The following is a 14,274-nucleotide window of genomic DNA, read 5'->3' as shown; positions in this document are numbered from 1 at the left end:
TTTGTTTGATTAATTTATTAAGACAGTACACATCTTTCCTGTTCCCCCCCCACGGCTCGCTTTTAAATCTAGTTAAGGAGGGAAATGATGTATTTGCAGCTTGAATCAAGGATGCTTTATGTACGAGCCGCTTCATAGGGGACAGGTGTGTATTACCGGGAATGCACACCAATCCTAGACTCTAGCGCAGATCTAGCGGCCGGCCAGCCATTGTCAGCTGTCTATGCTGTGTGTTTATATAAAACAGAGAGAGTGAGACCCTTCTCCATTCTGAAGCAACCCTATAAGACTGTGTGTCGTAGACACACTGTCTCCTGGAAGAGTATCAAGACTACAATTAAATGTCATTCACATCCCGTATAGAGAATCATGTTTACAAACAATTCAAGTGTAAAATAAAAGGACATGGAAAAGTTCAACTACACAGAAACAAAGCAAATCTGTATAAGAACGTCTGGAAATAACATAAGTGGACTGTTCATAGCCAATATGTGATCAATTAAATCGCCTTTAAAATTGGGATTTACTCGATTTGATTCAGTTTTCGATTTTTAGATTGTCAGTGGATGAAATAACGTCAACGTGCGAACGTCAGACTCCACAAATCCTTGAAAATAACTTTAATTTGGATGCGGATAATACAGCTAACTACTCACCAGTATTCTTCTATGTCGATAAAAAAAATTATATATTTCCGTGTGGTCTTCCAGTTTCTGGTTATTGTACCATGTTCTGTCCTCGCCACAAACAATTGTGGAGTTTTGTTCACTCCCTTTACCTGCGTAATGGCTACCTGGCTGGCTACCAACCCTGAAATTTGACAAACTGGTCTGACAGGATGAGTTTTAAATATAACTTACCAAAAAAAGCGCCTTCTGTTTCATTAAAACAAACGACAAAAAAAAAAGCATTTCGGAGCTGAAATTACATGTAGTTTACACACTACCCATTTTTGACTGACACGCACGTGACCAACCAGGTAACGACGTAATCCCAATCAAACGGAATGAAGAGGTTTTGGCTAGAAGGGAAACAGTTTTGTCATAATTGACTTTTCGTATCAGGTTAAGAGAATTTGCGCAGCAGGTATGTGTTACTGTAGGTTATGGCAATGCAATGGGTTAAGGTTTGCTAAAAGGTTAAAATAAAATAATTGACATCAATTTGACAAACTGTATCTCTTATAGTCTTACCTAGCAGGGTCTTGTAGATGACCTGGAGCCAGTGGGTTTGGCGACGAGTATGAAGCGAGGGCCAGCCAACGAGAGCATACAGGTCGCAGTGGTGGGTAGTATATGGGGCTTTGGTGACAAAACGGATGGCTCTGTGATAGACTGCATCCAATTTATTGAGTAGGGTATTGGAGGCTATTTTGTAAATGACATCGCCGAAGTCGAGGATTGGTAGGATGGTCAGTTTTACAATGGTATGTTTGGCAGCATGGGTGAAGGATGCTTTGTTGCGGAATAGGAAGCCAATTCTAGATTTAACTTTGGATTGGAGATGTTTGATGTGAGTCTGGAAGGAGAGTTTACAGTCTAACCAGACACCTAGGTATTTGTAGTTGTCCACATATTCTAAGTCAGAGCCGTCCAGAGTAGTGATGTTGGACAGGCGGGCAGGTGCAGGCAGCGATCGGTTGAAGAGCATGCATTTAGTTTTACTTGTATGTAAGAGCAATTGGAGGCCACGGAAGGAGAGTTGTATGGCATTGAAGCTCGTCTGGAGGGTTGTTAACACAGTGTCCAAAGAAGGGCCAGAAGTATACAGAATGGTGTCGTCTGCGTAGAGGTGGATCAGAGACTCACCAGCAGCAAGAGCGACATCATTGATGTATACAGAGAAGAGAGTCGGACCAAGAATTGAAACCTGTGGTACCCCCATAGAGACTGCCAGAGGCCCTGACAACAGACCCTCCGATTTGACACACTGAACTCTATCAGAGAAGTAGTTGGTGAACCAGGCGAGGCAATCATTTGAGAAACCAAGGCTGTCGAGTCTGCCGATGAGGATGTGGTGATTGACAGAGTCGAAAGCCTCGGCCAGGTCAATGAATACGGCTGCACAGTATTGTTTCTTATCGATGGCGGTTAAGATATCGTTTAGGACCTTGAGCGTGGCTGAGGTGCACCCATGACCAGCTCTGAAACCAGATTGCATAGCGGAGAAGGTATGGTGGGATTCGAAATGGTCGGTAATCTGTTTGTTGACTTGGCTTTCGAAGACCTTAGAAAGGCAGGGTGGGATAGATATAGGTCTGTAGCAGTTTGGGTCAAGTTGTCCACGAGCTCTTTGATTTCCTTCTCTCCTTTGCTGTCTATCCTGCTCCGTGTTGAAAGAAATAACAAGTGTTAACACACCCCCTTTTATATGGTGACCAATTGTGGTTACCGCTATGTAAAATATATTAGCAATAACAAGTAGTCATTACGTATGGTTATCATGTATCATTCATGTAATTTAGATGTTTATACTTTACAAACACACATTTTATCTCTGCAGTTCTCAAGATCAATATATAGTAGACAAACCAGTTGAAAATCAAAAGGTTTACCAAACGGTTAAGTGATTAACCACTAAGCGCAGTTGGATTAAGTGATGATTAAATGTATTTAAAGAAATGAGAAGAGAATCATATGAAATGTATTGTGAGCATTGCGAATGGTAATTACTTTATATTAAAGGTATTTCTAGATGAAACACTGATTAGGTTTGGTGAAAACGTTACTGTGTGATTTTGTGTGTTGTACTTAGTCAACTGAAAATGTGCTTTAAAAAGTTACTTTTTTTAACAGCACTTTTGAGCCTCTGTTTTGAGTTTTGTACAAACATTTGTGAAATTTGACCACATACTGTACTTGTGAAAATAGTACCAAATCGAAAAAATGTCAACTGACCCGCGGTGCACCGGTTTATGGCAAAAGCGGTGAGGGAGGAGCACCCTTTTCGATGGAACAGTAATCTTCCCTGCAGTCATGTTGTCAACAAGGTAGCATGGTGGTTGGTTCAGAAACATACAACATCTCTATTCCAAAAAATATTGATTTATATTCTAATTTCCTAACTTGTTTTAATTTGTAAGGCAGATACCGCGTTTTTATTAAAAGCAATCACGTTTGTGAAAACGCAGAAACGTAATCATTACTCCACACGTGTTTAGGCTACATCACTTTTGTTTTGAGCCGACTTCGCAGTGGATTTTGAACTGGGCACCTGGCTCACGCCCGAGAGGCAGCCCGGTTCCCAAACGAATGCAATCACTTTTCACCCGGTGCAAACACCTCCTACCGGGTAACCCGGGCCAGATAATAGAATCCCCTCATTGTAAAATAGTTCCTTGTGTTCAGCTAGGTCGAAAAAATACAGTAATCGACAGTACAGTATAAAGATAGGCTAAAACTGCTTATCCAATAGATTTCCGATCGCACTTTTAGGCGATGTCATGGTGAAGTTGGCTAGCTAAACTCATGACTTGCCTAGTTAAATAAAGGGTTAAAAAAAAATAACGGTTCTCTCGCGGCAAACTGCGCATGCGCCAACTGAAAGGCACTCCTTCAATATAAAGTTGTTTTTGACAAAAATAAAAACGTATCAGTTTGTCTCTTCCACAAGGTTGGATTAATAACATTGACTCAAATCTAGGTTGTCTTTAGATTTCGAGAAAATAAACAACTAAGGAAGAATATTTTACTTCTCTCATTGACTTCTCAAATCCCAAACCCTGGCTTCGTCTGTTGGAACACTTTCTCAAGCGGTCCCGGAAGTCTTGCCATGTTGCGCCTCTGGGTTAATAAACTCTGTGATACGGCTGTCATTATCAATTTCGGCGTCCAAAAAAAAAATGTTCTGTAGGTACGCAGATCTCACTGGCCAAACTTCCCGTCACTCTTATGACGTTGGCTATTTTTGACCAATGGTGTGGTCGACTACACCTCCCCTTTTTTCCGGTCGTCACTAGTTACCACAGCCACAAAGTAATTTCCCCGCCAATTTCTACAATTGATTTTCTTAAAATGTGATTTTGAACCTAACCCTTACCTTAACTACACTGCTAACTTTATGCGTAACCCCAATCTTAATTGAAGACAAAACAGTTAATTGTTGTTTTCATAAACGTTTACGATATAGCCACATTTGACTGTGTGACTGTTGTAACTAATGGAAAAGCTTATTGCCTACGTACGCCATTCGCACTGCTGGAGTGGTGCCTATTTTTTTTGTGTTGCACGTGTCCCGTCAATATCGCTGGATTTCTATAGCTGAATTGACTTAACTTTTATTTTCAAATATCGTGTCGGAACGGAAATTTCACATTTTAAAGTGGGCTCAATGAGAGCGGAGACTTAGTTATCTAGCTAGCGGCTGCTAGCCTAGACACATTTACAGTTAACTATCTAACGTTAGTAGAACATGCCCAGACTGGTCATACCAGGCCGATAGGTTGCGATTCTTTCAGACATGGATTACAATTTCCCACAGAAACTTTTCCCGGTTTATTTCAACTCTGGGCCCCCCAGTTCTACGTTTAGACATAACGTCGGAGGTTGGGGTTCGTATGGTCAAGTGTTGGAAGTCAACGTCGCTCTACACGAGGTGAGTTGTGATGATGAAATCGATGCTAGCAATGCACTTTCTAGCTCACTGTGTTCCCCCTACTATGCTAAGGATGATCGTAGGCCAGAGTCTTGTTTAAAATCACTTTCACCCTGAAAATCCTTTGCTATTTTACTGGAGTTTGTTTAAAAAATAAATATATATATATTTTTTAGAACGACGTTAGTCTACCAAAAGTAGATTGGAAGTTCGAATCTCAACACCAAGTGAAGGGAGAGATTTGGGTGCCAGTGGAACCGATTGCAATACCACTTCTGCGACCAAAAAGAGGTATTGGCCCGTCAGTGCGTTTCCTATTGTTTGATAAGGATACGATTCTTAGACAATTGTTACTCTTGTGCATGTCACTCATCATTTGAAATGAAATATTTTACTTTTTGGGGTGGTTTTTTAGGCCACAAATGGTCATCAACAGCACTGTCGGATCCTTTGGATTTTTCAGAGCAAGTAAGAACCTTTTTTACTTCCTGATTTTATTTATTTTTTCACTGTGAACACACACTGATATAACTTGATTTATATTTGGATGATTTCTCCTTTTTGTAGATGCAGAACTTCTACCAGTACAAGTACAAGGATGCGTTTTGCACAATGAGCCACATCCTGGGGGATAACTTCCACTTTAGACAGGGGAGGAGAAAGGTGACTGTACTGATGTCTATTTTATTTTTTTTTCGATGCTTTGTGTGTGCAAGACAATATATGGAATGAAGTTTAACCACTTGTTTTGTAATTTTCCAGGCAAGTGAAAGAAATGCTGTTCACATGTGGCAGATGAAGCACTTCATGCACACATTTAAATACAAAAAGTAAGTACATAGTGAGGAACTCTAGGCCTTATGTCCTAGCTGAGACACTGCTCTACAGCGAGGCGTTCCACCGTCCGACCTGTATATTTTTATAGATGTAGGCTGTGCACATCACATTCACCTTGAGGCGATTTTGAAAGTCCCTGCTATGTAATATCCTGATCCTACCATGGCATTTCATGATGTGACGGTCCCATGTTAGTGGCCAGTGCTGTGGTAATGGCTTCTGATTCAGTGGTCATCAAGCGCACACAAACCCCTTTCCATCTACCCTACCTAGAAGGGTTATTGCTCCGCAAGAAGCTGTTGAGTTTAGAAAACAAAGTATGAAATTCTTATTTTCCTTGGTGGTGCCCTCTGACTACTAGCTCCCCTGGTTGTCCATCCATCATTGCATTCAAGTTTATAGAAAAGGTTCTCTATCCTCTACCTAGGTTTATTTCAAAGGTTCTCTGTCGTCTACCTAGGTTTATTTCAAAGGTTCTCTGTCGTCTACCTGGGTTTATTTCAAAGGTTCTCTGTCCTCTACCTGGGTTTATTTCAAAGGTTCTCTGTCGTCTACCTAGGTGCGAGTTAACTCATTTGGAGCGGCAGGCCAAAAGGTACCACAACCTGTTATCAGATGTGATCCATGACATCCCTCCAGCCCTGCTAGCTGATCATCTCCATGAGGAGCTGACCTATCAGAGCGGGCAGGAGCAGTTCTCTGACCACGCCACAGGGGGTGCCATAGGGTACATTTCCTTTACCAACACCAGTATCTCTCAGCAAGGCTGTCTGGTGTACCCTGGGAAAGCTGGCCTTAACAAGCTTAGTATCCTTCAATGTAATCTTATCAGGAATATCTGTCTTGAAATATTTTTACTGGTGGCCTGCCCTTTCCCCCCTTGCATTGAGGCCTTTACAACCTGGAAAACAGTCATAGGGATATTTTTGGTGATTTATAATTTTGCAGTAAATCATTCGCTTTTATTCAACCCATTTCAAGGACCACATCAAAAGTCCTTAATGCAGTATCTCAGACTTCCACAGGGTGGTGCTAGAGTTTCAAGAAGGGAAGCCTCCATGTTTTGATGTGAGCCACAAGCCTCTCTCATTCCAGCTCAATGGTACAATCAGACAGATCACCATTGGCCTTCAGCAGGATGAATGTAAGCACAGTAACATCATTAGCATCCATAAATGCTTGTGCAACATTATATCCTGTTTTTTTGTTTGTTTTTGGGGTTGATGTTTAATTCAGGAAGTAGGTTTAACTGAAATTCCAATTTCCTCATTGCTAAGGGAAAATGTGGAATTCCAGGTTACTTCCCGAATTGAATGAATGAAATCGAGTTGACCCCAGTTCAGGTCATGTTTTCTTCATCTATTTCCTTTGTCTAGTTTGAGTTTACATTTTTTTGTAGTTTATTGGCGGGGGGGTGTTACCCCCTTTTTCTCCCCGATCTTGTCTCGTCGCTGCAGCTCCCCAACGGGCTCGGGAGTCGAAGGTCGAGTCATGCGTCCTCTGAAACATGACCTGCCGAACCGCGCTCCTTAACACCCGCCAGCTTAACCCGGAAGTCAGCCACACCAATGTTTCAGAGGAAACACAGTTTAACTGGCACCCGGGGGTCAGCCCGCAGGCACCTGACCTGCCACAAGGAATCGCTAGAGCGCGATGAGCCAATTAAAGCCCCACTAAACCCTCCCCTAACCTGGATGACGCTGGGCCAATTGTGAGCCGTCCTATGGGACTCCCGAACATGGCCGGCTGTGGCACAGTCTGGGATATGAACCGGGGACCGTAGTAATGCCTTAGACCGCTGTGCCACTTAGAAGGCCTGTAGTTTGAGTTTTAACCATATATCTTGCTGTTGAATGGACATGCAGCCCAAACTCTTTACATAACAGCTTGCAGTGTTAAACTGACTCTGTCTGGTGAACTGACTCTGTCGTTGTGTTCCTATCGTAGGTCACGTGGGGGTGCGCTGTGACTACCTGTGTGGTGTCTGGAAGGTCAGTGAGAAGAACATCCCTAAGACTCTGGAGGTCATTCAGACCAAGCAGCCTGCTACATGTCTCAGTGCCAGGTAGGTTGGAGCGGCGTGTGACTGTGTGTGCGTGCGTCTCCCCTCCTGTAAGAAAGGTAGCCCTCGTGTAAACCGGCCGTAGTCACCGAGTAAACCAGCCGTAGTCATTGTGTAACCACCCATAGTCATTGCACGTCTTGCGAGACATATGCATATATATATGTCTTATGTCTGCATGATGTGGGCAAATAATCGAATAGCGATTGATTAAACATTGACCCACTTGGGCCTCCCGGGTGGCGCAGTGGTCTAGGGCACTGCATCGCAGTGCTAGCTGCGCCACCAGAGTCTCTGGGTTCGCGCCCAGGCTCTGTCGCAGCCGGCCGCGACCGGGAGGTCCGTGGGGCGACGCACAATTGGCATAGCGTCGTCCGGGTTAGGGAGGGTTTGGCCGGTAGGGATATCCTTGTCTCATTGCGCTCCAGCGACTCCTGTGGCGGGCCGGGCGCAGTGCGCGCTAGCCGAGGGGGCCAGGGACACGGTGTTTCCTCCGACACATTGGTGCGGCTGGCTTCCGGGTTGGATGCGCGCTGTGTTAAGAAGCAGTGCGGCTTGGTTGGGTTGTGCTTCGGAGGACGCATGGCTTTCGACCTTCGTCTCTCCCGAGCCCGTACGGGAGTTGTAGCGATGAGACAAGATAGTAATTACTAGCGATTGGATACCACGAAAATTGGGGAGAAAAGGGGATACAATTTAAAAATAAAAAACATTGACCCACTTGGGTGAACTGTGGGAGTCATAGAAATTAAATAATTGATTCATTGTGCACCCCTAGTATGTCTTAACACAATATTTATCATTTTTGACGGTATGACAGTATTTGACGGTAATTTATGTTTCTGTGTTCCGCTATAGGCCTTTAGGTCGTTCTGCTATAGGTCGTTCTGCTATAGGTCGTTCTGCTATAGATCGGTCTGTGTTCTGCTATAGGTCGTTCTGCTATAGATCGGTCTGTGTTCTGCTATAGATCGGTCTGTGTTCTGCTATAGATCGGTCTGTGTTCTGCTATAGGTCGTTCTGCTATAGGTCGTTCTGCGTTCTGCTATAGGTCGTTCTGTGTTCTGCTATAGGTCGTTCTGCTATAGGTCGTTCTGCTATAGGTCGTTCTGCGTTCTGCTATAGGTCGTTCTGCGTTCTGCTATAGGTCGTTCTGTGTTCTGCTATAGGTCGTTCTGTGTTCTGCTACAGGGCCTCTTTAGGTCGTTCTGTTTGCTGTCATAGTGAAAAGCTTTGTGTTCTCCTATACTGTTTAGCGCTGGTTCTGAATGTCTGTGGTGATAAAAGGTCTGTCTGGCTCTGACAAGCCGGAGTCTAAGGAGATGGACGCTCTAGCAAGCTAGTCTCTGTTGACTGGACCTAGGATTGTTCGTCACATATATTGTACACCTTATGATAGGTTTTCTCAGCGTCTGTCACTCTGATTTTAGGAATAGTTTTTGCAGTCAAGTTAGTATTCATGATTATGTACGGTTTCTACTACAGACCAGGATTGGGGTCAATTCAGGAAGTATACTGAAATTCAAATTCTCTTCAATGCTTTTTGAAATTAAGAAATGGAATTGAAATGTGAGTGTACTAACTGAATTGACTGGAATTTTAAATGGAATTGACCCTAACCCTGCTACAGACTCTTTATAATGTAAACCTTGGTAAAAACAGGAGATTTTGTTGTCTTTTAGTCCCCATGTCCTTGGAGAGTTTCTGGTGACCAGTGAGAGTGGAGCTGCCTATCTATGGACGGTGGGGAAAGGGTAAGAGGCTTAGATACCTGTCACTGAACTCCTGGCCCAATTATCTACTGTTCTCCATGACCACTCTCCCTAAAAAGTGTACACTTCCACCATTGTTAAATCCACTAAAGGGACTGTTGCCGGTAATGGGCTACACCAGCGGTCGGCAACATTTTTTCCCATTTGGAGTGCCAAGTTATCGTACCATTTCTACTGATCTGCGTGCCAGTTATGATTTTCATAGGCCACGTTTTCATAGAACAGTTTAATTTATAATAGTCTTCATATCTCAAAAGCACTCATGTGGTTAATCATAATTCTATCTAAATGATACAAATCCAAAAGAAACTTCTATTGACATTGTTATTATGTAAAAAATAGCCTACATAAAGCAACAAAAAACAAAATAACATATCTATCCTCTAGAAAAAATCTGGATAAAAATAAATATCCTATAAATGACATTGGCTATGCCTGTCTGTAAGCAACATTGTATGAACTATTAACTTGGTCTGGCCCAAAGCAGCTTGTGCTTGCAACATTGTATGAACTATTAACTTGGTCTGGCCCAAAGCAGCTTGTGCTTGCAACATTGTATGCGTAATCAGTTGCATCCTTACTGAAGATTGACAGGAGCACTCCAAACTAAAGACAATGAATAAGTTGACAATTCGTAAATGGAATGAAATAAACCAAAATATTTTTTCTTAAGTGTAGCCAAGGTTGTGCGCGTGTTACCCGTATCGTCTCTCGCCGTGTGGGACGTGTTTCCCGTATCGTCTCTCGGGCTGTAGGACGTGTTACCCGAATCACTGTGTTACCTCTTGTCATATTTTAGTTTGCAGAAGTTCCGTCAGGAGTACAGTAACCTGTACTTCAATTCTAAGTCGTCATGGAGATGGTGTGACTTCTCTGGCCACCCCAGGGTGATGGTGTATGCTGACCGGACAGGTGTGGAGCTCACTGATATCAGGGTAATAGAAGACAGTAAAGCCAGTCCGTGGGTATTTGTTGTTTTTGTTGCTGTGCTGATTTGACAAACCCGTTTCCTAATATTTCTATTCTGAATGTTTTTAACCTAGCAATATGAGATCATCTCTTACGTGTTTACAATTGGAAATGGAACAACATGACTGCTATAAAATATATATATTTTTTAACAATCTTGGTTTTGAGAAATATGAAGTGACCTGAGATTTGGTAGATGTTAACATTGTGTGTGTCTCTGTCTTTACAGACCAAAGATCATTGCAGCCACACGCTGTTTCGTATCGGCCAAACTCCTGACTGTAAGAGTGGCGAGAGAGTCATCCTGTCCAATTACCTGAGAGATGTCCACACCTTCCACCACCTCGTCACCACACAGGTACAGTACCTTAATTACATTCTAATTGACCTATCACGTCAGGGCTCTACAGTGCCATTCATCTTTATTTGCATATGTGTCAGTTCCTTGTTCACTTCACAGTTCTGGAATGTATCCAGTTGTATTCCAGCTCTAAGGAACAACTCTTTGTTTCACAAGCCTCACAACGGGCCACATTGACAACGAACGACTCCTGCTTTTGACCTAAAGAAAAACAAAACGACTCCTGTTTCTTCAGCTGTTTTTGTGATCTTTATCATTCACAGCACTCTGCTTACGTCATGGATGAGCGTTTCCCCTGCCTCCCCATGATCCAGTGGGATCACATGATGGAGCATCCTCCCATGTTTGCCCAGGTCGTGGCGGGGTTGCCGTCGGGGGGAGGGACTACTAAGGTGCTGCTGGGCTCTCAGAGATCACAGGAAGTGATCCTGCTACAGTACTCAGGTGTGTACAGTTGTTCTAGTGTGTGTGTGCCAGGTTGGGGTTTTTGTTTGAGTAAATCCTGTGCATCAGTCTCCTGTTGACCAACCAGTCTTACTGTCCACCTGGACAAAAAAAAAACGACTTTGTCATTGAGCCTGGAGTTCCTGGAGCACTTGCAAATAAAACAAATACTATATGAACCCAGGTCTGTCTGTAACTGAACAGAGATGCTGACACTGACTATTTGATCAATGTAATTTTCTTTTATTTAACCTTGGGAGCAAGTCGGTTAAGAATAAATTCTTATTTTACAACGACGGCCGAACGCTCCTCTAACCCGGACGATGCTGGGCCAAGTGCTGCCCTATGGGACTCCCGATCACAGCCGGTTGTGATTTAGCACCGGAATCGAACCAGGGTGTCTGTAGTGATGCCTTTAGCAGTGAGATGCAGTGCCTCAGACCGCTGCTGCACCACTCTGGAGCTTTGGACCGCTGTGCCACTTGGGACGCACACACATGGCTATTGACTTTGTGTAATGTCTACTGTTCCGTCTGGTTCTCCAGGTGGTAGGGAGGAGGCCTGTGTCACCAGAGGCCCACCTCGGGCCTTGCTCAGCCCCAGAGACAGCCTTGGACACCTGCCTGTCCAACTCCCCCACAGACAGCACCATGCCCAGGACAGACTAGCCAATCCTGCTGCTGGTAAGCACTGTGTAAATAAAGACTGTAAATAAAGTTGTATTGAAAATGTGTCCCTAAGCATGTTATGTTAGTTTATGGGATGTTATTGTCGATGCGTTTGGTGAGATGTAACTGTCCATGCCAAATCCATCATCATGTTTACATATCTGGCAAAATTACTTTCAGTTTAGTTTTCTCATTGAGCATAATTGGTGAAGGCGGTGCTTTTATGTTGAATGGCCTCATAAACTCATATTTTCTGTCCTTTCAGGTCTTACTGTCATCCATCAGAGTCAAGCCAAGGAGGACTGTATCTGTGTGCTGCAACTCACTGAGGCCGGAGACATCTTTTACCACACGCTAAAGTCCCAGACTGAGTCCTTCAGTAAAGACGACCCACCGGCACCAACCCACAACTCCGTGGGACCCGAGGGACGTAGCGGAGATGTACAGAGACTAAAACAACCAGTTGAAACATTAAGAAAACAGCCGCATCAAACGTTAGGAACCTCAAGAAGTAGTGCCCTAGGTGAAACATGGTATTCCTCTGGACCCCAGTCTCCTGCGGATGACTCTGTGTTCGAGGGAAGGGGACAGCCGTGGGACACTCCTAGGGCTGGACTGGAGATGGTTATCAACGACCCTCATGACGACCTGTACCTGACACTAGCGACAAACACAGGATTAACTGATACTCAGGAAACCGCTGCTACTGCTCCTCTACCTACAGTCCAGTCTTTGGACACTAATGTTAACATTAACCCCGTCAGCCCAAAGGCCAAAGTCAGTGATGAGGCTCTGTTGGTTTGGAGGAAGTGGATCCTCAAACTGTTCAAGTGCCCCCGGAAGCGCCGCAATCTCCCACACAAGACCACAAAAACCAAGTATCTTCTACCCGACGACAGCCTTCAGAAAGACCCGTTGGAAGATCACTGTCGTCGGACCCTGAGGAAGGACCTGAGGGAGACCATGAGGAATGGACATGTCCTCGTCCACAGGAACACCTGTCTCAAACCCCTGGCTCTGGTCCCTGTCCCGGCACCCGTGGAGCCCTCTGAGTGGGCTGATGTGCTGAGCGAGAGGATGAGCGCATCGTGGGAGCCTGGGCTGGGGGGATGGAGGAGCTGGTGGGAGGAGAGGCTGGGGCTGAACCGAGAGGAGAAGGTAACCCATCTCTATTCTAATTTATCATGTGTGTATCTGGACCACGTGTCCAACGCTGCAGATATAAATGGCATCAATAGAAATGACATGATTCCTTGTTCAACATGTCGGAAAGACATGTTTTGTTCTGGTCGTTATCTACCTGAATGTTCCAAAACGCTGTTTCCTTCTGAATGCTCTCGTTGATGTGGTGGTTATTGTGACTGTTGGTTTTCACCCTGACTATACATTTCCCAATTGGGACAATAGAGATTCGATTGACATATTCATTGGTTGATTTTTGAAGGTGGAGGCTCTGCGGAGGAAGAGGAGGAGACAGAAACAGGCAAAGGCTCACAGTCGTATCGACCTATCAGGCAGCTTCACCTCGTCCGTCAGCTACCAATCAGACCTGGACAGCGCCTCTCTCTCCGGTTGGTCCTCGGCAGCCAGTCAGTACGCCAGCTCCGACGGAGACAGTGCGGCCAAAAGCTGCTACAACACCAAGTGGGCCACCCTGTCTGAGCCGGGTACACCGAGGGCTACCACACCAACACCACAGACCAGTAACTCACAGCCCACAACACCTCATAGGGTGTTTGGTTCAAAACCAACTACACCACTGAAGCAGCTTAGTAGTTTCCTCTCCCAGCCCACTATCCCCTATTCACAGAGCAGTAGCAGTTCACTGCCCACTATCCCCTATTCACAGAGCAGTAGTAGTTCACTGCCCACTATCCCCTATTCACAGTTCACTAGTTCCGAGCCACTGTTTACACCCCAAAAACAGCCCACCGTTGGTAAGTTGTTGCCTTGGACAACAGTAGGTTCTGACTCCAGCGCGGCGGGCATTTTGAGAACGGTGGTGGCAACCCAGAAGCCCAAGCCACAGAATCAGGATTATTTAAATTCTCTCTTTAGATCCCAGGAGCCTATGGATGCCTCACAGGGAGTAGGGTTTAATGAGAGCAGACATACTCCTTTGGCCACCTCTTCTCAGCTGTCCTCCATCTCTACTTCACAGAGGAACCTGAAAGTGGGACTGACCTCCTCACAACCCAAAAGGAAGAAGTCTCGTATGGGTTTCTGATCTGAGTATTGGTGGATGTAGCCTCACAGCCAACAGTTATTTTTCAAATAAGATGATTATGATGGATGGAACTATGGCGAGGGATCTTTTTCAACTTTTGTTTTTCTGGTTGATTTTACGTGTTACGTGACAGAACTGTGAAGTGCGAATTGGCTATTGAGAGATTTCTGGGATATTCTAGAAACCAAAAGTATGAAGTCACAGAATATTTTTTGTTGGGGTTTAAAATAAAATCTATATTCATTAATATTGTTCTTGACCAGCATCTTATCTATTATCTAACTGAAGCAGGTTTGGTTGAGCGACTGGCTTTGGTTATATGCCAGTACTGAAGTGGCTAC

At 44.4% G+C, this 14,274-nt stretch overlaps 2 protein-coding genes across 3 annotated transcripts in view; one reads left to right on the top strand and one right to left on the bottom strand.

Moving 5' to 3' along the window:
* The window catches only part of LOC139539171 (phospholipid-transporting ATPase IC-like), a 55,982-nt gene extending 54,998 nt beyond the window's left edge, over window positions 1–984 (bottom strand). Inside the window, exon 1 of one of the 2 annotated variants that reach the window (XM_071342037.1) lies at window positions 861–984. The gene's annotated coding sequence lies outside the window, so the exon portion shown is untranslated. Of the gene's footprint in view, window positions 1–656; window positions 805–860 lie in introns of those variants that run through there. The other variant, XM_071342027.1, reaches the window with a different exon arrangement.
* Window positions 985–4,150: 3,166 nt separating this feature from the next.
* Window positions 4,151–14,180, top strand: taf1c (TATA-box binding protein associated factor, RNA polymerase I subunit C). Its single transcript, XM_071342001.1, has 15 exons — window positions 4,151–4,593; window positions 4,770–4,884; window positions 5,009–5,061; window positions 5,161–5,256; window positions 5,356–5,423; window positions 5,990–6,237; window positions 6,446–6,574; window positions 7,378–7,495; window positions 9,175–9,246; window positions 10,064–10,199; window positions 10,463–10,591; window positions 10,858–11,038; window positions 11,584–11,721; window positions 11,972–12,864; window positions 13,151–14,180. The coding sequence occupies exons 1-15, from the start codon at window positions 4,459–4,461 to the stop codon at window positions 13,931–13,933; spliced, it is 3,294 nt and encodes a 1,097-aa protein (XP_071198102.1). The 5' UTR covers window positions 4,151–4,458; the 3' UTR covers window positions 13,934–14,180.
* Window positions 14,181–14,274: the final 94 nt, after the last annotated feature.

Source organism: Salvelinus alpinus, chromosome 1 (assembly GCF_045679555.1).
Source record: "Salvelinus alpinus chromosome 1, SLU_Salpinus.1, whole genome shotgun sequence".
Lineage (NCBI taxonomy): Eukaryota > Metazoa > Chordata > Actinopteri > Salmoniformes > Salmonidae > Salvelinus > Salvelinus alpinus.
The sequence above is the reverse complement of the archived record's forward strand: the minus strand, read 5'-3'. Positions and strand labels throughout refer to the sequence as shown.

Coding starts and splice junctions, on each gene's coding strand:
- taf1c (XM_071342001.1), top strand. CDS start 4,459: ATGGATTACAATTTCCCACAGAAACTTTTCCCGGTTTATTTCAACTCT. Junction 11,722..11,971: donor ACTAGCCAATCCTGCTGCTG/GTAAGCACTGTG, acceptor CTGTCCTTTCAG/GTCTTACTGTCATCCATCAG. Junction 12,865..13,150: donor GGCTGAACCGAGAGGAGAAG/GTAACCCATCTC, acceptor TGATTTTTGAAG/GTGGAGGCTCTGCGGAGGAA.